The following is a 27,838-nucleotide window of genomic DNA, read 5'->3' on the forward strand; positions in this document are numbered from 1 at the left end:
GATAGTGGGCTCGAGGAAGCCGGCCCATCCTCGCAAACGATGCTGTGTCAACCGCGGAGAGATCGGTCACGCCGTTGCCGTGACTGATACGACCTGACCTCTTGCCCTGCGCACCGTGTCGTGTGCTGTCCAGCCTGTGGCTATGCCGTCGACAAGGACTTTTGGGAGGCCATCAAATTGGATATAAAGCAGCTCCTGTCCGTAAATAGCTCAAGTTATACACTGCTCATCGCTGAACAGCAGCACAATAGGAATGACATACAAGACATTTATCAACTATTAACTAGATCAATCTGCATGCTTAAGTAGCTTGATTCTAATTTCAGATCTATTATTTTCTAAAGCCTAAGAATCTCTTATAATTTACAGATATAGTAAAGTGAGAATCCTATAAAAATCCTCATAGAGGTACAACCCAATTCACCAGACAGTAAGTGCCCTGTACACCGAGCCATCCGAAGATGTTGAAGAGTTGGAAACTGTGGACATTGATCTGGATGTTGCTGGAGCGGCCTGGAGTTGGGTATACCGAATAGCTTGAACAATCCAATACTCTTGGTATTGGAAATTGAATTCATCTGTCATATAATTATTGATGGGTGCACTCAAAATATCACTATCAGAGAGGGGGTTAGATCGATATAACATGGGATCAGTAAGGCCACCCTCTAGCGTCTGTGAAGCAATGCATAGCTTTCCTGTAGTAAGAGAAAAATGCTGATCTTGGTTGTTACTTATTTTATGTGTCGTACTCTCTGATTATAATTATAATTATCCCAGGAGACAATAATGTTATAACAATTCTCTTTTGTTATCAATTGTATTTGTGTCTATACTACACTTCATATCTCGGTTAGGTATCAATATATTTAGTCTTTGAAGAGAACAGCTTGCCTGTTCATGTTCCGCAATCAATTGCTGTTAATATCGAATTCGGTCAAAACTTAGACTAATCCCCAATCCAGCAAGAACTTCAATAAACTGCCGTCTCGCACCAAGCGAGTGGAAGTGTATCCCCATCATGATTTAGAAGTTATTACTCTTCCGAGGACCCGAGACATGGGCTAACAATATACATATGAGTGTAAATATTCCAACATAACTTGATTGATTATCATCACTAGACTTGTTAGCTATCATTGAAAAGAACTCCCATAACCTCGGGGCACAATCCTGTATCCGAGTCTTCAATGATTTGATGTATATGTGAGAGGGATCTAACGCGCTCAGGCCATAGATTCAGGTTTCCGATTTAGGACTAGCGGCGGCAGAATTTCTGCCACGTGACCATATATGGGCTGAAGAACCTGAGATAAGTTGACACACACAACCAGACATTGGAACTAGTGGCTAGCTCTTATCACTGTCACAACTACTCCGCTTGACTTGTGATTTAGCCTTTCGACTAGCCACGATATACTTAGATTTTTATCGGCGTTGACATCCAATGGACACTCTTTTTCTGCAGTTCGCTCCGAGGATGTCAATCTAACCCTGCCTGCCGGAACTCAGGTATTTAATTTACCTAACTTCTAGCTGGTGGACCACTCTCGAACAGATGATAAGGCCGTGTGACCCAATCTTGGATTTCGCCTGTGCGTCTACCGAGTACATGAATATACTTTTACACCACCATAAATGCAACAGCATCCCGCTATCGCGTGCGACAACAACAGAAAGACCCTCTTCATTTCTACTATCTCAAAAAGGCAGCAGATGGCATCAGAACATTCAACCCATAATCCCATACCTTGGGATCATGCCTTGTCGATCACTCCGTCTGTCACTGAGAGACGAGGTGCGCGGTTTGTAGGTGATCTTCCTCTAATCTGCAAATCCGCCTACAGCATGATTTGATCTCATATATATTGATATTTTGTCGGAGCTAAGATATGGGAGCCAATAATCAGACTGACTAGAAAGTTTAATAGGGACAAGCTGAAAACATGACCGAGCCATTGTCAGTTTTAGCATTATATTCTACATCGGGCTACTATGTCGACATTAGAGTGGCAAAGGCAGACGATCAGAATACTTTAGACCTTACAAAATCCAATTTTGACACTCCACTTTCCAATGATTTGGAATGGGCTTTCGCAGGAAAGGTCGAAATCCGTCTCCTGGATCAGCAAGATACCAAACCGATCAGTCGAGCCCATGCGCGTGCTAGATGGACCCGAATAATCGATAGTCAACTGAAATATCTCCCGGATGAAGCCGACGAAGCCGATCTTACTGTCCAGCCAGATAGAAGTATCTTGGAAGCTGGGGTTTTCCCTAATCCTACTACTGGAGAGGAGGAACCCTTTGAGGAAATCTGGCAACTTGTTCCACCGCTACCTTCAATAGATAACTGCATCGTTTTGAAGACAGACCATCAGGATCCCCAAATCCGTGGACTTGTGGTACGGGTTGGGCAATGGTGCCAGGGGATCCTGTATCTCTCGAAAGACGACAAGGTTGTGGAGCGGTGGCACTTGGAGGTGACTGGGAATTTGGTACGAGATGTACGGTTCGGTGAATCTACGGTATCTTTACCTTGTACAAACAGCTTTACGCACCTGGAAGTAGGTGGGAGTATTGAACTGGACGGTATTAACTGGGTGGTTGTGGAGTGATGGGTGGCAGGGATCAGAGTTCTGGACGAGCAGACAGTTTTCACGGGAGATAAGCTGCGGACATTTTATCCAATAACATCCGTCCATCTGAAAACACTTGATTGTTTTACCCCAGGTTTCGTAGACGAAACTTTGATCCGTAGGCTACACTTTCCCTTTTAGGACTAGTTAATTTTTTTATGTATGGACCCATCTCTATCAATGATCCTGCTGAGAAATATCAGCTCTATATTACTCTTCAAAGGAATCGTAAGGGGATAGTTCACGCGATGAGAATGCCTACTAATATGTGTCTAACTAGAAACCGGCAAAAGGTAGTGAGATTATAGAAGGAAACCAACCAAGTCTATGATATTCTTCTTTCCCCACGGGGACTAATATTTATAAAGTCCACCAGCTTCCACATCAGCTTTGGTCTGACCCAAACAGTAACTTGTCTACTCTCGCTCCCCACATTATTATACCATATCTCATCATGGCCGAGAAAAACAATATTTCTAGGGCGACTGCTTATGTTGGTGACGAGTCCCCAAAACATCCAGTGGACAGCGCAATCAACGCTTCAGGCCATCGTCAAGAGCTGGATCAGAATTTCAGCCTCCTCAGCATCTGTGGCATTGCAGTGACTCTGGGGAACACATGGATCGCACTTGGTGGCGGGTTGGTGAGTGACCACCCTCAAGCAGACACATTATGGATCATTTCTTATTCATGTTCGAAACAGGCTGTTGCTATTAATAATGGGGGCCCAGCTGGGGTTATCTATGAATTGTGCGTCTTCCTATTTCCGCTATACTGGACATTTATCACTGTTCTAACTCTCTGAAAGTATTGCAGTGTCGATCATGTACTGGTTCGTGTCTGCAAGTATTGCAGAGTTAGCTTCTGCCATCCCGTCCACAAGTGGAGGTATGTTGTCAGATACCTATATGAAAGACTCTGGATTCTGAACATAATCTATAGTTTATCAGTGGGCATCGCTCACTGCCGGCCCCTATGGTCGGATAGTTGGCTGGTTCACTGGATACTGGAATTGCCTCTGCTGGATTCTTGGCGGTGCTTCGATGTCTGCAATTATGGGGAACCAGATCATCTCAATCTATGCCTTATTCCATCCTGAATTTTCTCCGCAAGCGTGGCATGTCTTTGTTGCATATCTGTGTTGCACATGGCTGTGCTGTGCCACTGTACTGTTTGCCAACAGGGCTCTGCCAATGCTTAGCAATGTTGGAATGTTCTTCATTATTGCCGGTGTGACTATCACGATCATTGTGTGTGCGGTAATGCCAACGGTCAATGGAACCGGTCACGCATCGAATCAATTCGTATGGAGCAATTGGCAAAACGGGACTGGGTATTCCAGCAATGGGTTTGTTTTTCTGGCCGGCATGCTGAATGGGGCATTTGCTGTGGGAACGTCGGACTGCACGACGCACCTCGCTGAAGAGATCCCGAGGTGACACACTGCCCCATAGAGACTCGTATTGCAAAGTTGCTAATTAAAGAGCACAGGCCTAGTGTCAATATCCCAAAGGCAATACTGGCACAAGTCAGCATCGGTTTCGTGTCAGCGTTCGTCTACATGATCGCAATCTTCTACGCGATCAACGACCTCGATGCTATTCTCGCATCGAACTCGACTTTCCCCCTTGCGGATATATATCTTCAAGCCACTGGATCCCGTGGCGGTGCGCTCGGTTTATTGATCCTTGCATTCCTCCCGACTCTCATTAACGCCGTCGGGTGCTATATCACTGCAGGCCGCATATTATGGGCATTGGCTCGGGATAAGGCATGCCCATTCGACAGTTGGGTTGGAAAGGTCAGCAAGACTTTTCACAACCCTTTTAATGCTACGTTGGCCTGTGGAGTTATCATCACTGTTATGGGCGGCATCTACGTAGGATCAACAACGGCCTTCAATGCCTTTGTGGGATCTTATGTGATCTTGTCGAGCATGTCCTATCTTGGTGCAATCCTCCCCCATCTTCTATCAGGGCGATCCAACGTCACACCAGGACCATTTTGGATGAAAGGAGCCACTGGATATATTGTCAATGGCATCAGCTGCACGTATATTATTGTCTTTGTGGTAATTTTCTGCTTCCCTGCTTCTCTTCCCGTCGATGCAACAAACATGAACTACTCCTGCCTTATCACTGGTGGACTCACAGTCTTTGTTGCAGCCTTGTGGTTCTGGTATCAGCATGACTACACCGGCCCCCAGGCCGTTCCATCTAGTCAGCATGTGTACATGGGCGAATCTGAGAGCTAAAGCCAGACAGGTGAGGCGTTCAAGGCAAAGAGATTATTCGATCTAAATTTTCACAATTGTTTAAAAGATGCTACTAAGCTATATCTAGTATGTGAATATAGATATAGTCCTAATACATAAGCTATGGCTGTTTCCCAAATTTCAGCGCGTTCTATGCCCCTCATGAATTTCAATACCATCATCTCTGAATCCCTATATCATGCCGCCTAGCAGGCATTATCTGTGGGTGTATACCTTCTGGTGATTTTTAGGAAATTACTTCATCTATCATAAGTTGGGTGGGAGTAATGCTTCCTGTCATGCTGCATAATCTGGTCGTCCTCATGGATGGTTCTGTGAGTATACCTTATTGAGTGCGACTTTCTTGTTTGGCCCCAGAGAACTCTAGTGTAGATGATTGGCTCATGCAACAAAGGGTGACAGCCTTGCACTCAACCTAGCTGCTACCCCTCATCATACCTTGCACAGCAGCATATTTTCTATCAATTGGATTTCACAAAAATCCTCCCCAACCTTGAATGATAACAGAATTTTCGTGGCCAGAAGTAAACATTAGTATGTCATTCTTAGATGGCACCCTCAACACCATCACACGATGACTATACCGTGGCCTGGATCTGCGCGTTACCATTGGAGATGGCCGCGGCGAAAGCAATGCTGGATGAAATTCACGATCGCCTCCCTCAGCCGTCAAGTGATCACAACGTCTATACACTAGGCAGATTGAAGGGCCACAATATGGTAATCACCTGCTTACCATCTGGTGTTTATGGGATTACCTCAGCAGCAACGGCGCTTGCGGCGATGAGGTCAACATTTTCATCGCTGCGATTTGCTTTGGTGGTCGGTATTGGAGGCGGAGTACCCGGTAAGACCGATATTCGACTTGGTGACGTGGTGGTTAGCAAACCGACTGCCAGTGGGAGTGGTGTGATACAATACGACTATGGCAAAACGCTACGGGATAGATGCTTTCAGCGTACAGGATTCCTTGACAAACCTCCCCCAGTTCTCTTAGCCGCAGTGAGCCAGATTCAAAGTGATCACATGACAGGAAGACAGGGGATTAAGAAATGTATGGTTGATGTCCTTGAGAAGAATGAAGAAATGAAAGACCAGTTCTCTCGCCCTAATAACGACTGGCTTTTCTATGCGTCGTATGACCACCCAGAGAGTGCCAGTAAGTGCTCTACATGTGATCCGAAGTGGTTGGTGAATAGAACGCCGCGAGTCACGGATGAACCTTATGTTCATTATGGTTTAATTGCCTCCGGAAACCAAGTTATGAAAGACGCGCAGATACGAGACAGGATCGCCCATGAGCTAGGCATCCTCTGCTTTGAAATGGAGGCGGCAGGCCTGATGGACCAACTGCCATGCCTGGTCATTCGTGGAATTTGCGACTACTGCGATTCCCATAAACAAAAACAATGGCAAGGGTATGCATCTTTAGCCGCAGCTGCATATGCAAAGTTGCTGTTATCCATTGTTCCCCTAACCGAACGGCAGACAAGATCAGAGCACAGTAAGTGATATTCCTGCTCAAAAGTTCACTCGCTAACTGAACCATAGAGGCTGACTTTAGTCCGCAAGAAAAGGAGTGCTTGCGGAGTCTATTCATTACTGACCCAATCGAAGACAAGAATTCGCTGAAGCGAACGAAAGGAGATCGTGCTCCGGGTACCTGCGAATGGATTATGGACACACAGGAAATTCAGACTTGGCTTGGTCCACAGGAAGCCTCCTCTGAAGCTCATCGTAACATACTGTGGCTGTACGGTAACCCAGGCACTGGAAAGACGACAATGGCAATCACCCTCGCCGATTCCATCCCGAATCAATTTGGGTATATCAACAGCGGAAATATCATGGCGTACTTCTTCTGTGACTCCAGTTCTCCGGAACGTTGTACCGCGACTGCTATACTACGTGGACTTCTATATCAGGTAGTTAAGCAACGCCAGGATTTCATGAGACATTTACTTCACAAATTTGAAGATCGCAAAGAAAAGCTTTTTGATTCTTTTGATGGACTATGGACGATATTCATGGAGATAGGACGTGAGAATAACAACGGGCAACTCTACTGCATCATTGATGCCTTGGACGAATGCACTCATGAGTCACAAAAAGTTCTGCTGACTCAGATCAAACAAAGTTTCGGGAACAAAAATATTAAAAGGAACTTGGGCATTAATTTCTTAATCACCAGTCGACCATACCCTGAAATTCGCGAATATCTGCATCGGTTTAAATCTAAGGACCTGTCCTCTTACCATATGGTTCAGGATGATCTCCAAATTTTGATTGATCAAAAGGTTGCAGAGCTCTCTGAGACAAAACGGTACCCGGAGAATGTCAGACTCGCAGTATCAAATACACTTCAAGAAAAGGCCGAAGGGACGTTTCTATGGATTGGTATCGCGTGTGACGAGTTAGCAATGGTACGCTCCAGAGATGCACTCAAAACACTGCAAAGCCTACCTCGAGGGCTGAATTCACTGTACGCCAAATTATTAGAGACAACGTTGGAAAATACAGAGAAAGAAGACAATAATATAATCCTACAAATGCTTACCACTGTCGTAATCGCGCGACGCCCTCTGAGTGTTGCTCAACTGTGTATTGCGTGTGGGCTCTACGAAGATGAAGATGAGAAAGATCGTCTTGCATATGTTCACGAAGATATTGAAATGTGCCGTCTGATAATTATTGTTCGAGATGGAATTTTACGCCTCCTGCATAAGTCGGTAAAAGATTTTCTTCTCCTTGCTCGAGGAGGAAGCCTAGTAAACGAATTAAGAGCAAATGCGACTTTAGCAAGCCGATGCATTGATTACCTTTTATCAGACGAGCAATCATGGGCAGATTTTGAACTAGACGATGATGATCTGCTGAAGGAGGAAAGGGTCTATGGGTTTCTTTACTACGCGGTCCTTTACTGGCCTGAACATGCTGCTGCTGCTCAATCTTCATTTGAAATTTCTCCAGAACAAACGCCTTTCTTTCAAGTTATATCACATAAGCGGGAAAGGTGGCTGCGAGCTTACAAGAATGAAAGAGGGTTTGAAAGGATACCTGAAGGATACTCCATATGGCATGTGACCGCTAAATGGGGCATTATTTCATTGGTCCATTACCTATTATCTGATGCAAAGAAATCCATGTATCACGATGATAATTGGATGGCATCCGACGGAGCCACGCCCATCGAAGAAGCCGCAAAAGCTGGACATATTGGAATGATCACACTGTTATTGGAGAAAGGAAATGCGCGAATAGCTGCGCAAAACCGGATTCTGGCAGCCGCAGCGAGAAACACAAGGAACGGGCAAGATATAATGGCATTACTCCTAGATATATTTGGAGATGAGGTCCAGATCTCTGAATATATTATCTTGCATGCCTTATGGAATGAGGAAAAAGGGGAAGAAATAATAGCATGGCTTCTAGATCGACAGGGGTATCGAATTCAGATCACCGAAAGAATTGTCGAAATGGCCGTATCCCGGGGGAGAAACACAGAGAGAATAATTACCTTACTCCTGGATCGACGAGGAGATATGATTCAGATCACTGATGAGGTTTTGAAATCTGTGATATATAATAGAGAAGTGGGAGAGAAAATAATGGCATTACTTTTAGATCGCCAAGGACATCGAATTCAGATCACTGAAGATGTTGTTAAAACAGCCGCGGCCAATTGGAGGAGAACCGGAGAAGCAATAATGTCATTATTTTTAGATCGAAAAGATGGCCAGGTTCAGATAACTGAAGATATTCTCAAAGCTGCTGCAAGCAATGAATCCAAAGGGAAGGCAATCATGAAATTAATCCTAGATCGACGGGAAGACCGAATTCATATTACTGGGTCCGTTGTTAAAGCTGCTGCAAGCAACGGAAGCGGAGAGGGGATTATATCATTGCTTCTGGATCGATGGAAAAATCAGATTCAGATCACGGAGAGTATTATCGAAGCTGCCGCGGATAATTGGAGAAACGGTGGAGCAATAATGGCATTACTTCTAGATCAAAAGGGTAGCCAGATCCAGATGACTCAAAATATCGTCAAAGCGGCTGCAAGCAACGGAGGTGACGGAGAGGCAATTATGAAATTGATCTTTGATCAACAAGGAGACCGGATCCAGATCAACGAAAATATTGTCGAAGCTGCCGCGGCCAATTGGAGTAACGGTGGAGCAATAATGGCATTACTTCTAGATCAAAAGGGTGGCCAGATCCAGATGACTCAAAATATCGTCAAAGCGGCTGCAAGCAACGGAGGTGACGGAGAGGCAATTATGAAATTGATCTTTGATCAACAAGGAGACCGGATCCAGATCAACGAAAATATTGTCGAAGCTGCCGCGGCCAATCGGAGAAACGGTGGAGCAATAATGGCATTACTTCTAGATCAAAAGGGTGGCCAGATCCAGGTGACTCGAAATATTGTCAAAGCGGCTGTAAGCAACGGAGGTGATGGAGAGGTAATTATGAAATTGATTTTTGATCAACATGGAGACCAGGTCCAGATTACTGAAGATATCCTTCAAGCGGCCGCAAGCAATGAAGAGACTGGGGAGGCAATAATAAAACTGATTCTAGATCGACGAGCAGGCCAAATACAGATCACTGAAGATATTGTGGTCGATGCTGTAAGCAACCAAGAACTCGGGGACAAGATCATGGCACTACTTCTAGATCTACAAGGAGACCAGATCCAGATCACAGAATATATTCTCGCAGTTGCCGCAAGCAATGAGCAAAGTGGGTGGGCAATAATGAAATTAATTCTAGATCGACACGGAGATCAAATCCAGATCACTCCAGATATAGTCAGGATTGTCGCCAGAAATCGGTTTGAGGGGTGGTGGATCATGACTCTACTCCTAGATCGATATGAAGACCAAATCGAAATTACGAAGGATATTGTCAATGCTGCTGCAAGTAATGATATATGTGGAAATGCGATCATGAAATTGTTATTGGACCGACGAGGAGACCAAATACAGATTACCGAGGATGTGATGATGGCGGCCGTAAGGAACGAGTGGAATGGGAAAGAAATTATAATAACGCTCCTTCAACGATGCGCAGGTCAGATCCGCATTACTCGGGATGTAGTTATTGCTGCTTCAAGGAACACACAGTGTGGAATAAAGATCTTAAGACTGCTTGTAAGTCGAGAACCGATTTGGATAACATCAACAGGTATAGCAGCAATTTGGGAAGGATTTGGTTCTGATTTTGTCGAGCTACTACTACGTCGAGGAGGGGGTGAAATCGAAATTACTGATAAGATGGTTAAGGCTGCTGTAAGAAATGACGTTAACGGAAGAGAGATGGTGGCATTACTCCTGAAATTGCGAGGAGATAAGGTTGAAATTTACTGAACATTTTCAAAGCTGCTACAAGCAATGAAGTTCCAAAGTAAAGGCAGATGGAAGCCTTTGACTCACAAGAAAGAAAACATTTGATCAACGAGGGAAAAAGAAGATTCAGCCAAGTCAAATGAGGTTGTATTAACTGTCCATTGTGTACTTTGCCATTTTGAAGAAGGGACGGTCCTGTGTATGAGTTATTAATAGTCTCATCTAAGAGTCTGTATGTCCCAAATGACTTGTTTATAATAGCGTCTTGGTTGAATATTAGAGAGAGTTCAACTTGGTGTTTTTAGCTATCAAATAGGCACCTTTATCATTACAGAGCTGTTGCGGAAAAATACCCACTATCCCACGACAAGAACTTTGACGCAGTCAAATCTAAACCTGCCGGCGCAGATTTGCTTGATATGGGAGGAAGACATTATCGCCCAGAAGGCCTAGATCAAGAATTCATGGCCTGCCTGACTGACATACGGCATAATCCATGGGGCGTTAAAGGAGCTTTAGATCATGTATCTGTATTTCTGTCTGGATATTCCTATGTATTCAATTTCACCTTGTCATTATCACCTCAGCCAAGAATGGGTAAGTTGTAAGTTCCGAGTAGTACGGTGCATAAATCTCAGGTAGTCAACGCAATCATTGTGCCACTGTGAAACATACAGGGATTCTGGATATCGACCACTTTATTCCCAATCAAGGATCTCACTAACGCGACCATCATTGACCATTATATTTTGAAGCCATAGATCGCCATGTTTGAGGACAATACAATGTATATCCTGGGAAAGCTTGACAGTCAAGACATTCCTAATGTGGCGCTTCGGTGCATTTGTCAGATAGGCATCAATGATTGCATTGTTAAAGGCTTGCTCGGTATCAAAGGGGCTTTTCAAATGAAAGTGTTAGCATTTGTAAGGACACTGTGCATCACAAACCCAACCTTTATTGAGAGAATTCGTCAAAACCGGGCCTGTGACTGGACCTTAATCCACCGGTCTTTAAATAAGTGCCACTCATGAAGGTGTACGTATCGAATTGACTCCTGTAGTCGTCGATCTCCCTCTCGATCGGACTATAAGAGTTACACGCAAAAGTCTTTGGTGCCGGAACTGCAACCGTCCTTTTCGATACAAAAACCTTGCTTTTCGCTTCAATCACGGTAACATGCGGGCTGAACTTGACGACAATGTCAAGAGACAGATATATTATCTTTGCACCACCCTAATTAAAGATAGTGTTTTAAACGTTAGGTTTGTCATTGACAGAGTTCCTTCAAGTTCGTCGACTTCACATAAAGAAAAAGATTAGTGCCCTGGTATTATTTCAATCCTTGTCAAAGATGATTTCTTGCCAGAGAATTGTCTCTAAACTATAATAGCGAGCTTAACATATAAGATATTTGAAGTAATAGACAAAAACAGCCCTCTAAACAATGAAAACTAAAATATCTATCAAAGTAAGAACTAAGAACATGAGAGACTAAAATTCAGCTCAACTGCGGATGAGACTGTCCTTACTGAGCAGTAGCAAGATGGCTGTAATAAATAGCCTTCCCAAACAAGATAGCAGAAGCCGACTCTTCAAATCTAACAATAATTGAAAAGACCAGGCCAAGTAAAATAATAGGAAGCTCTCTTAAACTCAAAGACATAACAACACAAGCTAGAATAAAAAATGAATCCCCATTCAAGTTCTTAACTTTACCATATACATATGTCATTAAAAAGCTAGTCCGAATCTCTTACATCAAAGCAGCATAAGTATCCATTTTTTTACTAATAAAGAACCTTGTTTCTGTGCTATCAACTACAATATTGTTATCTACGACATGGTCTGAGCTATTCCCTTGAGCCTAGGCCTCTACTAAGCGCCACAATCAGGGCCCCCAACCCGGTCCCACCTTGAATATCCTTATTTAGGGTTGACCAAAAGATATTGACCAACACGCTTCCCAATATAGTGGTCATAGCAATACAGAATATAACTTCCCGATTTGGGCCCTCTATAATATGTACACCCCATTCGTGTGTCCCCTCACCGGTGTCGATCTCTCTTTTTCTCGAGGCATTTCGGCATACGGTGAACCCAGTTGTTACGGGTAAGATTTAGTCTCCCTTATCGTGTTTGAGGTAGTGTATAAACGCTTCTAGGGGCATCGGTAAAGGAAGTTCGAGGGGCTTCGGAGTATATTCGTAGTCCCTTCTGTCGCCTACGGGTATACGATTTGGTCGATCGCAGATGGACACATACCCACAGTGGAAGACTCCAGAGTGTACGCGTGGTTGAGGTAAGTTGTATGTAAGCGTGATCTTGAGGATTGCAGAAATTTACCTGAACGAACTCAACTGTAGTTGGCTTGATTAGGAAGTTAAGATACGAGGAGAGACGGCGCGTCTTTGGATATTTTTCTTTCATCTGGAGGAATGCTCTTGCGTCAGAGGCAGTGTAAGATATATCAACTTCCACAATAGTCTTATATATGCCTCCAGTATTAATGCAGAGAGCCAGGAATTTTGGTCGAGTATTTTCTATTTGGTACAATGGGCCCACGCTTCCTGTAACCCTGACATTGTGGTCACACGATGAAGGTCTCTTTGTACTGGAGTGACTGAATACTCGAAACGAATTAGGATGAAAGAACATTCAATTAGGATGGAAATGTGGATAAACCGAGTATATTTGAGACTTCAGATGATAGACTATGTCAAAGTGGTCAACAACTCGTCACTGAGATCGGAGATCACGGTGGATATTCTGCTAACGGCAAGGGACTTGTAAGGTCGATATCAGATAATAGGATATTATCGCAGTGATAATCTTAAACAAAGATTGTTGAATAATCAATAGTAGCATGCTTCTAATGATGAAATATAACAAGACAAACTAGATACATGATGATGAACGAGTGTCCTTATATACTCAATGCGTATAACGCCCGATACGACATTTCGTGCAGTCCGATATAGTACATCGTATTGCTTGATATGTTCGGTTTCGGATATACTATATTCCTTGACATTAAGTACTGCCTAGGCTTCATGCTTCATGCGCTAGTAGTATCCATTTGCTGCGCATTTTTGATCCTTGTGACAGATCCGACTCAAACATTTCATCCACCTCGGTCACCGTCAGGCCCTTCATTTCTGGCACATATAGCCAGGAAACCAGACAGGCCAGGCCAGATAATCCACAGAAAATAAACCCAATTTTCCCCCCCAAGTTTGCAGCATCAGAGTTGTACAAATAAGGGAGAAACGCAGAGAAAACTGCACTCCCAGCCGAGTTTACAAACCATCCAAGTCCCTGAGACTTTGCGCGGAGATGCAATGTGGAGGTTTCGCCAGATATGGCGTATGACACAGGCCACGCGCCGAGACCAGCTGTAGCGATGACAAGAATCAGGCCAACCGCAGTATAGCTATGAGATTTGACCGTCAAATGATGTGATCCAAGCTTGCCACTTTCAGGGAGACTTACATGTTTCCGCCAGCCGAGCCGAAGCAGCCCACAATACCAACTGTTGCCCAAAGTATAGTAATAACAAACATAGAATAGACGAGCAACGGCCGTCGCCCAACTCTGGACAGCAGCCAGAATGCCACAAAGTTTGTAATAATGGCAGCAACCACACCGCCGATAAAGTAGGTTGTTGCTTTGTGAGCGTCCATTCCTATAACCTCCAACAGGTAGCTAGAGTGTCCAAGCAAGGGGAGGCCAAAGAACTCTGGAATCAGGTTGGCGAAGACAATTATTGCGCTCCTCTTAGCATCGGAGCGCTTCCTAAACAGGTCCCAGTATGAAATATCATTGGCAGCCATGCGATATCTCTCACGTTGTGTGCTCTCATCCTGCAGGCGGTTGTATAAACGAGTAGACTGTTCTCCTCCGAGACGGCGACACGCTGATTTTGCGGCCTCCCATTTCGACTTGCGCATGAGCCACACCGGGCTTTCTGGGAGAAAAGCCGTGACGAGAAAGGGGATAATGGAGAGAACCCATTGCACTGCGATTGGGACTCTGTATGAATTCCGATTAGGTAGGTCCACGCCTGCTTTGATGACGAGCGATCCGACAAACTGGCCCAAGAGAAACAGGGGCGCGCCCAATGACAGGATAGGTCCACGAAGGGGCGTAGGCAGGATTTCTGACACATAAGTTTGCATCGCCGACAGTATTCCGCCCATCCCGATGCCCTGCGCAAGTTTTCCTCCAAAGTAGGCACCTCCACGACTTGAAGTCGAACCTGCCTCATCCGCCAGAAAACAGATGGTGATACTGGCAGCTTGCCAGATGCTGGCTACCCCGAAGGTCAATCTGCGCCCAAACCTGTCTTGTGCCCATCCTCCAAGCAGGGAGCCTACAGCTGTGCCGAGCGGGCCAGACACTGCCCATAGCGATAGCCAAACCGAGGGGACGATATAGTCGCCGTTGTCGTCTTTCTTTCCAAATTCTTGCCTTCAATGTTAATTAATATCAGCATTATCCAGCAGTCTGGTAGAGCGTTGCAATCCTACTTGAAGGCTGGTAGAGCGGCGACAGAGCCGACGAAGACCACTTCATAGCCGTAGAGAAGCGCACTGGCAGCTAATGAGAAGCTGCATATGGCCAAACGAGGGTTCTGTTTAACGCTTTTCCAGAGTGCCTGTTCTGTGACAGGAGTACTGCTCTCGTACACGACGCTCTCTTCATCTCCTGTACCAGGCCAGTTCATGGGGGCTGTATCGACCATGCTGAATATGATGGTAAAAGAGGTGATTCAGATGGCTGGAGCATGGCATGGCAAGGTGTATAATTATATTGGAACTCTAGGACACAACTGCGGTGGGGGCGCAGACAGCGCAAGGGCATTCGCCTCAGTTCCTTAGCTCCCATGGGCTGTGTGTCGATCGCCAACGTGTTGCAGTATAAAACACTCCAATAATATCAATTAAAAAAGTGTCGCAGCAGGATCGACACGGACACTCCATCGAAATTTGATGACCTGCGTCCACATATCAGCATGGAAACAAAGACACCAAGACTGACCGCAGCTAAGCCATACTTAAGGGTAAGCTGATCTGATCTTCACACAAATTAAAACTCTAATCAACTCAGCTCAACCCTAATCAGCCTTAATAAATCATTCCAAAGATCTATGTTCATCATCTAACCTTAAAATCCCAAAACTTAACCCTAAACTAACCCCTAATCAGTTAGAATTCAGGTATTTTATATCATTATGCTGGTATTATATATTACATAAGGGCGACCTGGCATTTTTGATTTTTCGCGGTTCTGCATTTTCTTCGATTTAATTATCTCCGATCCGACGATTGTGGCTTATGCAATAATATACTTGACGCACCAATTGAATGATTGGCTACTTGACCGTTCCGCGGGTCGGAGTTATGCTTAGCTTGGCTGGCCTAATCAGCACTTGAGAACAGCTTCAATTTTTTGCTCAGAGCTTGATTGGATCATATATTTAGAAAACACCCCCTGAGTTGGGGTTCCTTGGTGCCGTAGAAATACACAGCGACTTGGAATTTACACACTGATAACTAAATTTACTCACGTACTGAGTCCGGCTCGGGGGGCCGAGGGAAAAGGAATTGGGATGGGTTACATCCTCTTGTTCTTGATGACTGAGACTGATGTAGCTAATATAGCAAAGAGAGTTGCAACGAGCAAGACGAGACACGTATATAAAAAATGACAATAACATCCAAATCTTCGAAGATCAACAAGAACTTTGGGATTTCAAGCAGCGCTGAAGGTGCTATAAGATTCACAATGAGACTTATTTCATTAAGTATCCTATCTTTGGCAGCGGGCCTTACTATAGCGCGGAATTTTTCCAATCCAATACGCGTTCCTGGAGCAGATCCTCATATTGTCACAACGGGCGGATATTACTATCTGACAAACACTCAAACAACCCATATATCGGTCACACGCTCCACTACTCTAGGTGGGCTGCTCAACGGTGACACTAGAACTGTCTGGAGCGATACAAATCCAGATCGCAACCAAGATATATGGGCTCCTGAGATGCATTTTATTGATGGAATGTATGCTTTCACCAAGTTTGAAGCTCATCAATATTTTAATCTTTTTTATGAAAATTGCTAAAGGCACGGACTTCAATTAGTTGGTATATATTCTATACTGCTGGCAATGGAGACATCGGACAGGGCCAGCGTTCATTTGTACTCAAGGGATGTGATATCAATCCTTATGACTGCAACTACACTTTTCTCGCTGAATTGATGCCGGCAGCTGGGGGACAAGGAGGTCCTAAATTGGAAACCCCATGGTCTATTGATGGTACGTATCTCACCATAGGGGCTGGTCGCTACCATGTCGTCTCCGCCATCAATCAACAGGGCATACAAAGCATCCAAATTGCTGAGCTCGATACACAGACTTGGACTGTTAGCCCCTGGTCAATTATATCCTCACCAACAGAGCCCTGGGAAATGGCAGATGCAGTATCTGGTGAACCTGCGGCTGTGAACGAAGGACCAAATGCACTATATCATAATGGCAGTACATGGCTCTCTTTCTCTGCATCTTGGTGTGGTACTCCAGCATATACTCTTGGGCTTTTGCACTATGTTGGATCTGGAGACCCTCTTAATGCCTTGAGTTGGGAAAAGTCTGGCCCTGTTTTGTCTTCTGCGAATGGCAATTATGGCACGGGCCATAATGTCTTTTTCTTGTCTCCTGACGGAACCGAGGTCTGGGTACGTTCGAATACTGCGCTTCAAGCTCCTCGGGAAACACTCTAACTGTCTCCTAGAATGCGTATCATGCTACTAATAACTCTGCGGGCAGCTGTGGCGGGGACAGATATACTATGGCGCAGATTGTTAATTTTGATGTATCTGGAAATCCTGATCTTGGAGTTCCGGTAAATAGAGGCTCATCCCTCAAGGTACCATCCGGTGATGGCAGCTAGAGAAAGGCTTTGTGTATCTGTATATAGACTATTAAAACTGCCAATGTCCTTATAATCTCATTTTTTGTAGATTTATACTGATTATGTGATAGCTATGATAGAATATAGTAGATCATCTCGAGAAGTAATAACAAGCTCTTTGCGGTTGCCGAGGTCTTATGCTCTGAACGGGACGCTCTCAGGAGGGACATAGTTAGCAACGTGTATCCTGTATGGTTTGAGGCCTCGTACTAATCCATTAATAAAAATTATATATTTATATATAATTTTATATTATAAAATTAAAATTTGATTAAATTTTGAAAGTCTTAATATCCTAAGAATTTATTCAATATATAATAAAATGTATAATATAATAAATTCAAATTTATACTCCTTTTGAACTATCTGACAATGTAAAGCATACAAAGCTAGCTAAAATGAACAAAAGTTAAATCTAAAGAACTAGCCACTAAAATCAAGATAGTAGTAATAATTACTATCTTTCAAATCTTCCACATCCATTTATTCATATATTAGCCAGTTTTAAACCAATTAATATTACAGGCCAATCTAATACCATTAAACTAACTCTTAAAGCTATCATACCGGGTGCCTCCAGACAAATAAATCAAACATAGGAAAGAAAAATCTCTCTCAGGCCTACCAGCATATGGCGCTTTTCGAACTGTATATACGAATGGATGAAAGTATTATTCTATGATGGATAACCCAATGTCATGAATTCTGCTTAATAAACGTATCGTTTAGCCCCTTCGACACCACGTAACGTCCGATTTCGCAACATGTAGTAAAAATGCAACCCAACACATCCAACACAAACAAATAACAGCAATCCGGCATTCGTCCAGTGACCTGTAGGATAACCTCGCTTTGCTTCATTGGATTTGTATATCCAAACCCCAGCAATTTGGCCCGGTGCACCAAAAGATATGTTCAGCGCAATTACCAGCCCGGCAGTGCCGGTGGAATGGACATTTGAGGAGAGCCAGCCGAGAAGGGGTGGGATACATGAAAATGCACCACTGGCAGCAACTATTAAGCAACCGTATCGACTCTTTGATTATTGTCAGAAAAACTCCATTAATATAGACTTTATCAGAGGGATACGTACAAGATATGCATCTGCGGGCAAGACGGCGGAGGCGAGGAAGCCCATAGCGCCGATGAATGAGAATACTGCTGAATGCAATCCGCGGCTATTTGAGGAAAGATTGATTTAGCTGAAATGATCTTTTGTCATATTTCGATTGTCATCGACATACGCATTGAAGTGATCCGCCGACCATGAAACTGCTACCGTCACAACATAAGCAACGGCGTAAGGGGGAACAGTCATCAATTGTGCGCGCAGATTCTCGTATCCTAAACCGGCCGTAATTGAGGGTGTAAATAAGGAAAGGCTTGAGAAGGGCGTGGATATACCGAAGTAAATCTGTTGACACGTTAGATTTTCATGCATCTCTGCAAAGGAAGAAGTAGAAGAGGTAGAGGTATACCGCGTAATGCACATACAGCCGCCAGTCTGTAAGAGCATTTTTCGAGTCCGCCCATGTCATTCCTTTTGCATCCGCCTTTGATCCTTCCACACTGAGCCTCCTTTTCGCTAGATCTCGCTCTTCGGTGGTTAACCAGTGCACTGTTTCCGGGTAATCCGGTAGTAAGAACCAAACTAGAATCGCCGATGTACACGACGGCGCGCCTTCGATAATGAACAGCCATCGCCATGCCGATAGGCCATGTGATCCGTTAAGATGGCCCACGCCATATGCTATTGCGCCACCAAATGCACCGGCTAGGGTAGCGGAAGCCAATATTAATGCGACTCGGATTGAGCGTTCCGAAACCCGATACCAGAAGGTCAGGTAGTAAACGAGGCCAGGGAATAGTCCAGCTTCGACGGCACCTAAGAGAAAGCGGATTCCGGTAACCTGGCCGAAGGTGTGAGAGCCACCAAGGCCCATTGTGATGGCACCCCAAGCAAGCATCAGAAAGGCAATCCATCGCTGTATCAAATCAGTCATGTCCGAAGTTGATAGTATCCGAATAGATGGTGTTTTTTGTTCTTTAAAAAACTTAGAGAAATTGACGTACACTCGGTCGCAACTTTTTCAGCAAGTAGTTCGATGGAACTTCAAAGATTGCATACGCGATCAAGAACACCATTAATGCAATTCTAATTGGTATTAAGTTAACTGTTATCATAATCTGTATTCACTGAACTTACGTGTATTGAGAATTGCTCATATGTGTTTCAGTGAGAAGATCGTCGTTCGTAGATGCATTTAACACCTTGGCGTTGCCTAGTTAAAAGCCACCATTTAGTACTGTGTATTTTGCATCTTTTTCATCGGTCATACCGATATTCGATCGATCAAGATAGCATAGCAGATATATGAAAGCAGACAGCGGCATAATTCGTAAGTCTTGCTTCCATACTAATGCTTCGTTGAGCGCTGCGTCTATGTGTACAGAGCCATCCTAAAAGGAATCAGCTCCAAATCACTCTATAACATATTACGAGCTGAATTAGACTCACGGCTCCTCCTTCGACATCGACATCATCTACAATTTCGTCCTGGATTTTGATTTCTTGAGAGGCCATCTTGATGAAGACGAGAAGTGGAATGCGGAGGTGATTGATGGTACCCCAGAATAAAAACTTTGGGGGAGTCTGGGGTTGATATGTCGTCGTTTTACTTATCATTGGTCCTTTTCCCCTAAGAATAGTGAGGCTTGGCGTCCAAAGCTTTGCTGTCGGCGACGGCGACCGACGCCGATGATGGGGCATAGCTGTTTTTTTTTAAAGTCTATTCAACTTGTAATTGACTCATGATGGTATTTTGTTGAGGATGAACAAAACGCATCACCGGCGCATAGGATACGGATAACCGTAGCCTAAAGCTTTCTGGGACTGCTTATAGTGAAGAAATTGCAGTGAAGAAACGCAATGACTCTATCACATTGAAATGTGGGTGAAAACGTGGTTGGATGTATCTCTCTACTCTCGAATCTAGGCTATTCTACTACCTATTAGATATCAGGTTAAACACACTCATAGCTCTGCCAATTGCTCTGGTCTCCTCCGGTAAACCTGGCCACTTTCGGCCACGGGCATAGTTTTCTAGTGGTATTTGACCCATCAGGTGGCGATGAACTGAGTATTTCCTCCGGCTTCTGCCCCTTTTCAACCCATCTTACCAATGGATCAAGCACATGATACGTTGCCGGAACTTGCCTATACAAAGGATTTGCTCCACAGTGTCCACCTCCAGGTACCATGAACAGCCGAATAAAATTGTTGATGTTTGTATTTTTGAGAGCAGATTGTATCTGCCCCAGATGCTGAATCGGCCATGCCGCCGCGTTATATGGATCTGCCCAGCCTTGAGTGCTAATCAATTTCCCACCACGGCGATTGAAAGCGGAGAGGTCGGGAGTAATCGCGTCTATGAGTGGCGATGCAATACTATCGACGCGGTCGATATCAGAGCCCCAGTTGAAAGTGCTCACATTGTAATTATCGTTTTTGAAGACGAGCTTTTGCAGAATAGGCGTGGTGTAGTCCACATACAAGACTGACTCTTGAGTGAGCCAGGCATTTTCGGAACCCAGGTCGAATCCCGGATAGACTTCCTTATAATCCCGCGAGTCCTTGGGTCCAGCATAAATAGCTTGCGCAGCTTGAAGTTGGTCCGAAGTCAAACAGAGTGTTCGGTTGCTACTATTGACTAAATTCTGGCCCTGTTTACATTCAAGAGTCATGATGTCAAAGTGGCATTTCAGGGGATTTCCAATGACACCATCTTTCACCCCATCAATGTCGTCACAGGCGGCCAAAACATTGTCTGTAATGAAATTCAGAACCTGCTGGCTCAGGTACCCGCCGCTGGTAGAATGCAACCCATTCCACAAAAAGCTCAGGACCAAATGGCTATACCAATTCCCTGGGCTGCCGGCATAAATGCCGTCGAAAAGCTCGGGATGGTATTGCGCAAGGGAATATCCCTGGGCACCTCCAGTCGAACAGCCCGAGTAGTAGCTGTATTTCGGAGACCGGGCATAATATTTTGCAACAATATCTCGCGTAACCTGGGTCGTCATAACAATGGAATCGTGGATCCAGGTTTTCGTTTTCCCAAGGTCTTCTAGAAAGATTCCATTCTCGCTATCTGTCAAGGAATGCCCACTATCGCAACCACTCACTGCATAACCCGAGTTTGTATTCTCAAGCATGGTGGAGTTGTCAATTGTGCCAGCGAAACCACCATTTCCTATGTGACATGTTAAAAATGAAATTATTCCTACTTCAGATTGGATAGCTCTGGTGTCTCACCTACGGCGAGAAATCGGCCATTGTAATTCTCGGGATCTGGAAGAAACAACTCCCAGGTGATCGTGTCGTTTCCGTTCACATCAAATTCGACCTTGCCATTTCTCGGGTTGGCTTGGTATTTGATGATTCCTTGAACTTGGCAGAGTTGAAACTTATTTTTGATGGAGCCCTCGCCTGTGTTCGAAGACAGATTCAAGCTACCCGGTAGGACTTCTATTGCCGTGAGGATCTGGACTGCATTCTTTGCCTGCTGGGTCGAGGCAAGAGAGGAACAGTCGTGTTTTTGTGAGCTAACATTTACTATACCCCAGACCGAGAACAATGAGGCAAAATGTATAAACTTCATTTTGAGAAATTTCCTCACAACAAAGTATCAAACTGGCAATCAATATAATCCATACCCGGAAATGGGTTTTCTTGGATCCTCCTTTCAAATAAGGCCCTCTAATAGAAAACCGGGGTGATGCTAGCTAACACCAGTCCCCCGCAACTTGTACAAGTCGTCCATAAACGCCGCTTGATTCCCCACCTCGAATGCACAATTGGATTCAACCACAAATATTGCGTTTCGGCGACGGCACCGGTCGCCGATCTCCACAGTGTATCTAAGAGCCGTGCCTGTCAGCTTCTCCACTAAAGATATACAAATAACAAGGTGCTCGCTCTCCGTGAAATATCAGGGTCGATCTGCCTAGGTTATAACTATTGGTGATATCTAAATGTCATAAGCATCGGCGTGCTATGCCGATGGACCGCTCTTTTCGGGAAAGGCGGTGGTATTTGAAGGATAAAAGTTTTTAGATTTGATTTAATTCATGTTTTACATATTCGATCATGACCATATGTGAAACCAAAAAATAGACACGATAGAACAGACAAGCGGAAAGAAATGCAAATCAAACACCCCCTTCGCATCGGCAATGTCTCCGGCGCAACAGGGGATTACCCCCAAGCCATGCTACGCATGGCACAGTATGGCAATGTCGATGTCATTGTTGGTGACTGGCTATCGGAAATGAATATTGCTTGGAACGCAATTTCCAAGTCTGAGGACCCCAAGATGGGTTATGAGCCGGGTTTTCTCAGTCAATTGAGGGATAGTCTGGATACCATTGCTGAAAAAAACATCAAAGTGATAACAAACGCCGGCGCGTTAAATACATTGTCTTTGATGAACAAGGTTTCGGAACTGTGCCGGGATAAGGGATATGGAGATAAAAGATTGAAAGTTGCAGCCGTACTAGGAGATGATATCTCTGAGCTTATTACTGAAAATGAGAAATCTAATACTGCCGGCTGGCATCACATGGACCACGAGGATTGGCCGCTTCAAGAATGGCCATTGAATCCTCATTGTGGCGTAGCATATATTGGTGCCTGGGGGATCGTGGAAGCACTGAATGCGGGAGCCGATATTATTTTATGTGGCCGCGTGACGGATGCTTCCCCGGTTATAGGAGCAGCGGCGTGGTGGTATCAATGGAAAAGAGACACTTGGGATGAACTTGCTGGAGCCTTGGTTGCTGGACGTAAGTTTGATATTTCTCCTTTACACACATGGCTTGTAACTGATTGAAAGAGGTGATGAGATCTTATCGAGTGTGGGCCGTATATCACCGGAGCCAACTATTCTGGCTTCAAATCTCTATCTGCTACTCAATTGATCGATTTTTCCTTTCCTATTGCTGAGATCAGACACGACGGTACTTGTATTATCACAAAGTGTGATAAATTCGGAGGAGCAGTCACTAAACACAACACAATCGCTCAGCTGCTGTACGAGCTGCAGGGAGAATTGTATCTTAATCCTGATGTTGTCGCTAATCTACTAACGCTAAAAATCGAAGAGGCTGGACCGGATCGTGTCCAAGTATGCGGAGTCACTGGTATGCCTCCTCCACCGACAACAAAGGCGATGATAGCTGCACCAGGCGGATTCCAGGCTGAAGCCACTTTCTATATCAACGGGCTAGATATCGCCGAGAAAGTTGAAATGATGCGCAAGCAATTACAAAATATCTTTCAAGGAAATAATTTCTGCAAGTTATTAATCGAGCAATACGGCACACCAGCAATCAATCCTACTAGCCAGCAAGCTGGGACGGTCTTTTTGCGTGTCTTTGCTCAAGCCAGAAAAAAGGAAGATATAATGGGAGAGAAATTCAAGATACCAATCTATGCGCTACGAATGCAGAGCTATCCTGGTATGCTTTTGTCAGTAGGTACCCTTGAAAAGAGGTGGCGGTGCTAATCTAAAGCCAACATAGGATACCATATGAATCTCGATTTCCGAACGATGGATCCCAAGCCATTCATGGATATTTTCCCGGTTATCATCCCACTTCACCTCATTAATCATCGTGTACTTCTGGGCAATGGCACGACCATACAAGCACCTTCCCCTCCAGTGACGAGAATATACGCTACTCAAAGACCGTCCTACGAAGCGGCGGCTCTTGTATGCCTCACGGAATTCGGAGCCACAGAGTCAGCACCACTGGGAAGTATAGCCCATGCCCGATCAGGGGACAAAGCGAATAATTCCAACGTGGGGTTTTTCGTCCGAAATGCGGACGAGTATTCATGGCTGCAGTCTTTCTTGACTATCTCTCGGCTGCAAGAGCTGCTGGGAGATGACTGGCCTGAAGGAGAAAATAATCAACCGAGAGTAGAACGGTGTGAATTCCCGAACTTGTTTGCAGTTCATTTTATAATCCTGGATTTCTTAGATGGTGGCATTGCTAGTTCAAGTCGAATTGATGGATTGGGGAAGGGGGTTGGAGAGTATTTACGAAGTCGAGTAGTAGACATTCCCGTCAAGTTTTTAGAAAGAGGCAGGATTTAAAGGAGCTAGAATGAATACATAATTCGAAGAGACAAAAGAAGCCTTTCTCATCCCCACATAGAAGGTTGATTCATGTCTATCCCACCTATTTCGCCCAGCCAGTCATGGAACAATTGGCCGACTGGATCGTTCCCAGCCCCATAGAGCTCGGGCCGTCTCAAGTCACCAAAGCACTCATACAGAACTGAATCTACTCCAAGAGAGGTGTTTCCTTCGTTGACTATGTCCCAATCTCTGAGCGGGGGATGATTAGTCTCTTGTTGTATTGACCGTGAGGTATCACTTGGCGGATTGACGAATGTCTTGGAGTGATACTGGATGGCATCAGAAAGTGCCGCATCACTCAGGCGATTGAACACGTCATGACAATGCTTGGTCACATTCCACTGCTCCGATATAGCGACTAAAAGGTTTGAACATGCTCGAGAATCATTAACAATCTCCATAATTGTTGGGTCGGATTGCAGAGACGGTCTCGATGTTAGATTAGGGCCAGTGATATTGCTTTGCTTAGAGAATCGAAAATGTTGGCCAACGGCATATATGTACGACAGCCCGGCCATGAATATCGAGTGAAGAGTTATCCACGTATAGTTTATACGTCTGGACCGGTGGAGGTGTGAATATAGTGTGATTGCCTTCTTGGCTGACATGAAAATAGTTTGCAAGACAATAGCATCTCTAGAGGAGACTGAAGGGAGTGCAGGAGATGGTCTGTATAACATCAGAAGAGCATTATGATATAGCATCTCATACCACTCCCGGGCACGGAAGCTGGAGCGGTTTTCCAAGAGTGGACTGCATAAATCTACGTCTGGAAGGGATAATTCCTCAGTGGCTTTATGCCACTCGCCAAGCTGTTGTGCCAGTTTGTCTCGAGATATCAAAGGCGATGCTTCGTCCATTTGTGTTCTGGATGACACGTTATGAAGTGCTGTTAATATGTCGCCGCAAATCACTCTATATCGTACTATATGGTTGAATAATTGAGTCCGAGAAAATGTCGGACTTGAGGAGTCGTCACAATCCGTGGTGGTTTGATTCACTAGTATATCGAGATTCAAGTCGGGGAGACCGACGTTGGCATCATGAAGATAGATGGCAAGGGGTCTTCCTAATGTAATACTGACAATTCTTAATTTAAATGGTTAGCTTCAATTGAGGGTTTCAGAGAGGGCCAACAAACCTATCCATTGCAACCGTACACCAAAAACATCGACGGCGTGTCTCATTCGAAATTAGTTGGTCCGGCATTGCATTACTAATTGGCCAATATGTTTGTTCCCGATGGAGCCCCAGCTCAAAGCACATGCGTGCGGCGATCCCGACAATGTGCCACATACCTATCTATATCAGATATGTATTCACCTCCGGCGACCCGGTCGAACAACGGAGCGGTACTTACTGGTGGATGTATCTTGAATTGAGTTGATCATTCGATACTGGCACAACAGTAAAAGAGCTTGGAGGGCCTGGATTCCGCCATCTTGCAGAACCTCATTTAGTCGCTGCGTTGCCCGTACTTGATAAGCTTCTGCATCTGGCAATGCTTCTAGATTGAACTTTGGCCCGCTAGCTGTAGCAATGGCCAAAACCATGTCAAACACAAAAGATAAGAAAGCATTCTGTTCGAGAAAGGCCGGGTCTTCGTAGGCTCTTTTAAGCATGGAAAATGCGGTTTGCCGATGCAGGAAAGGATAACAGAAGTGGTCATTCTCGAAGTATGCGCGGTATAATTCGCGAGCAACTCGCTCCGGAGGCAAGGACGAGACATCGACAGACCCGGCACTATATGAAGGTGATACTCCATTTAAGCCGGCGGCAGCAGCTATATTCCTTCTATTCAAGTGTCTTTCCTGCAAGGATACCTTTTTCTGGCCGCTTCTGTCACGGGACGTGACCACAGTTGCGCTCACTAAATCAGCCAAGAGCACACCGCTGGCAGAGCCCAGAAAACTCCTCTCTCCTCCTGCTCGAGAGGATAGAAATGATATTTCTTCAATTATCTCATCATCCCGCCGCTCTGACGCTTCTGCGTTATTGGGAACGACATCTTGAAAGCTGGCATCGGCTTCGGCCCCGCGGCCGTGATCATGCTCGTTAGTGTTACCAGCACTCGGTGCTGGTGGAGATAATTGTCCTGAAGCTGCAGCTAATCTAGCCTCTAAGCTGCGATTAGTAGCCTCCATTTGGTTCAGCCGACGCTGAAGTCGCTCGACATGTTGCTGCCGGTGCTTCGTCCGGTCCACGTACTTGCATTCAACCCCGGCCTTGCGACAAGGTCCACAGGTCGGAAACTGCTTGTCGCACTTAGACTTTCGTTGGTGACAGCGGTCACATGCAGATGACATGCTGATTTCAGGTTTTTATCTCTTAGTCATTATCATGAAACAATTGTGTTCAGTTGAGTTGAAAATGTAGATTCTCCACTATTCGTTTTTTCGGCGGTTGCTCCGATGAATCCGGGCATTCCGGGGTTGGTTATCCCTGAAGCGAAGCAACATGGGTCTATCTATAGGCGCCAGCCTTCAGGTGACAAAAGGGCATTTTAGCTTGATAGATTCCTTGGCTAACCCAAACATCACTGCGGCCCCCTTTTCAACCACGCTCCCTAGTGCGCCTCCGCGTGGCAAGCTTGATATTAATGAAGTACAGCACTACAGCCCAAAATCCCACTTGCAACCTACCGCTTCGACGACCACATACACCTTCTTTTATGAGGTACCCCTTCTAACGCGATCAAATATACGACACTAACGCTTCTGAACATTTATTCAATGTGGTAAGGCGTTTTGTTACGGTGAACAGGATGCCGTGGTCCCTTGGACGGTTGATATGCTGTATATCATCGTGGCCATGGCTATCCACATTCGGGAAAAGAAAAACATTTTGAAATTTTAAGAATGTGGTATTGGACTCTTTGATAGGAACAGATTTATTACTATTCCAAATGACTGAGTGGTATCCAAGAGTCTTTCTCAATGAATGAGGTAGGCTGTATTTATACTAAATCCAACGAAAGTTCGGACCATTAAATGCTGAAGGTTGGAGTGGAATGTACGGTCTCATTTGGAATTCAAGGCAACCAATTTGTTCTATTTTGATTCTACCGCCGTTTGGATGGATCAGAAACCCTATCTATGCTTTCCTCGGTTGGAACTTTTGCTATATATAGACACCAGGGAAATCTGTCAAGACCACATGGAATCCGCTGCAATATCATACAGGAAAATGTGACTTATTGACTTGACTATCTCCCAGGATGCCGTCTTTTGAGCAGAAAATAATCGTGGATGCAATCTAAAGGTTCTGAGTGGGATAATTTAACTATATGGCGTGCCTCTCAAGACCACCGGATGATCTGTAGTAATAGAGTCGAGTACATCTATTTCAAATGGATTGTATCCAATCAAATATTAAGCGCATTTCTCTCCCAA

At 44.7% G+C, this 27,838-nt stretch overlaps 9 protein-coding genes across 9 annotated transcripts; 5 read left to right on the top strand and 4 right to left on the bottom strand.

Annotated features, from left to right (window-relative positions):
- Window positions 1-1,332: 1,332 nt before the first annotated feature.
- Window positions 1,333-2,855, top strand: BGW36DRAFT_384528 (uncharacterized protein). Its single transcript, XM_046216801.1, has 2 exons — window positions 1,333-1,809; window positions 1,932-2,855. Exons 1-2 carry the CDS (start codon window positions 1,639-1,641, stop codon window positions 2,616-2,618), a joined length of 858 nt encoding a protein of 285 aa, XP_046069859.1. The 5' UTR covers window positions 1,333-1,638; the 3' UTR covers window positions 2,619-2,855.
- A 205-nt stretch (window positions 2,856-3,060) lies between these two features.
- BGW36DRAFT_409736 (putative choline transport protein) lies at window positions 3,061-4,893 on the top strand (the record flags this gene model as incomplete). The annotated part of the gene is made up of 5 exons (XM_046219119.1): window positions 3,061-3,282; window positions 3,343-3,389; window positions 3,448-3,527; window positions 3,582-4,074; window positions 4,131-4,893. The coding sequence occupies exons 1-5, from the start codon at window positions 3,094-3,096 to the stop codon at window positions 4,891-4,893; spliced, it is 1,572 nt and encodes a 523-aa protein (XP_046069860.1). The 5' UTR covers window positions 3,061-3,093.
- A 125-nt stretch (window positions 4,894-5,018) lies between these two features.
- On the top strand, window positions 5,019-10,453 carry BGW36DRAFT_463772 (uncharacterized protein). Its single transcript, XM_046222229.1, has 2 exons — window positions 5,019-6,418; window positions 6,466-10,453. Exons 1-2 carry the CDS (start codon window positions 5,464-5,466, stop codon window positions 10,284-10,286), a joined length of 4,776 nt encoding a protein of 1,591 aa, XP_046069861.1. The 5' UTR covers window positions 5,019-5,463; the 3' UTR covers window positions 10,287-10,453.
- A 2,863-nt stretch (window positions 10,454-13,316) lies between these two features.
- On the bottom strand, window positions 13,317-14,991 carry BGW36DRAFT_301341 (general substrate transporter; the record flags this gene model as incomplete). The annotated part of the gene is made up of 3 exons (XM_046211679.1): window positions 13,317-13,698; window positions 13,758-14,735; window positions 14,795-14,991. 3 exons carry the CDS (start codon window positions 14,989-14,991, stop codon window positions 13,317-13,319), a joined length of 1,557 nt encoding a protein of 518 aa, XP_046069862.1.
- Window positions 14,992-15,971: 980 nt separating this feature from the next.
- Window positions 15,972-17,220, top strand: BGW36DRAFT_430212 (glycosyl hydrolase; the record flags this gene model as incomplete). The annotated part of the gene is made up of 3 exons (XM_046220813.1): window positions 15,972-16,330; window positions 16,411-17,005; window positions 17,062-17,220. 3 exons carry the CDS (start codon window positions 15,972-15,974, stop codon window positions 17,218-17,220), a joined length of 1,113 nt encoding a protein of 370 aa, XP_046069863.1.
- Window positions 17,221-17,950: 730 nt separating this feature from the next.
- On the bottom strand, window positions 17,951-19,662 carry BGW36DRAFT_346192 (permease of the major facilitator superfamily; the record flags this gene model as incomplete). Its single annotated transcript, XM_046213218.1, has 7 exons — window positions 19,581-19,662; window positions 19,448-19,523; window positions 19,315-19,396; window positions 18,720-19,226; window positions 18,486-18,655; window positions 18,335-18,419; window positions 17,951-18,277 (listed from the first exon to the last, which is right to left on the bottom strand). Exons 1-7 carry the CDS (start codon window positions 19,633-19,635, stop codon window positions 17,951-17,953), a joined length of 1,302 nt encoding a protein of 433 aa, XP_046069864.1. The 5' UTR covers window positions 19,636-19,662.
- Window positions 19,663-20,265: 603 nt separating this feature from the next.
- BGW36DRAFT_362013 (putative feruloyl esterase B precursor) lies at window positions 20,266-21,902 on the bottom strand (the record flags this gene model as incomplete). The annotated part of the gene is made up of 2 exons (XM_046214328.1): window positions 20,266-21,494; window positions 21,557-21,902. The coding sequence occupies 2 exons, from the start codon at window positions 21,900-21,902 to the stop codon at window positions 20,266-20,268; spliced, it is 1,575 nt and encodes a 524-aa protein (XP_046069865.1).
- Window positions 21,903-22,445: 543 nt separating this feature from the next.
- BGW36DRAFT_399327 (uncharacterized protein) lies at window positions 22,446-24,401 on the top strand (the record flags this gene model as incomplete). Its single annotated transcript, XM_046218507.1, has 3 exons — window positions 22,446-23,085; window positions 23,146-23,760; window positions 23,824-24,401. The coding sequence occupies 3 exons, from the start codon at window positions 22,446-22,448 to the stop codon at window positions 24,399-24,401; spliced, it is 1,833 nt and encodes a 610-aa protein (XP_046069866.1).
- Window positions 24,402-24,416: 15 nt separating this feature from the next.
- BGW36DRAFT_217871 (fungal-specific transcription factor domain-containing protein) lies at window positions 24,417-26,341 on the bottom strand (the record flags this gene model as incomplete). The annotated part of the gene is made up of 3 exons (XM_046209983.1): window positions 24,417-25,535; window positions 25,588-25,744; window positions 25,807-26,341. Coding segments are annotated over 3 exons (1,779 nt in total), but the record flags the coding sequence as incomplete, so codon positions are not given.
- Window positions 26,342-27,838: the final 1,497 nt, after the last annotated feature.

The sequence above is a fragment of the Talaromyces proteolyticus genome, assembly GCF_021365285.1.
Source record: "Talaromyces proteolyticus strain PMI_201 chromosome Unknown BGW36scaffold_9, whole genome shotgun sequence".
NCBI classification, from domain to species: domain Eukaryota; kingdom Fungi; phylum Ascomycota; class Eurotiomycetes; order Eurotiales; family Trichocomaceae; genus Talaromyces; species Talaromyces proteolyticus.

Bases quoted from the DNA above. Each gene is read 5' to 3' on its own strand.
- BGW36DRAFT_463772 (XM_046222229.1), top strand. From the start codon at position 5,464: ATGGCACCCTCAACACCATCACACGATGACTATACCGTGGCCTGGATC. The intron at 6,419-6,465 runs GTAAGTGATATT...ACTGAACCATAG, and splicing joins GCAGACAAGATCAGAGCACA to AGGCTGACTTTAGTCCGCAA.
- BGW36DRAFT_384528 (XM_046216801.1), top strand. From the start codon at position 1,639: ATGCAACAGCATCCCGCTATCGCGTGCGACAACAACAGAAAGACCCTC. The intron at 1,810-1,931 runs GTAGGTGATCTT...AAAGTTTAATAG, and splicing joins AGAGACGAGGTGCGCGGTTT to GGACAAGCTGAAAACATGAC.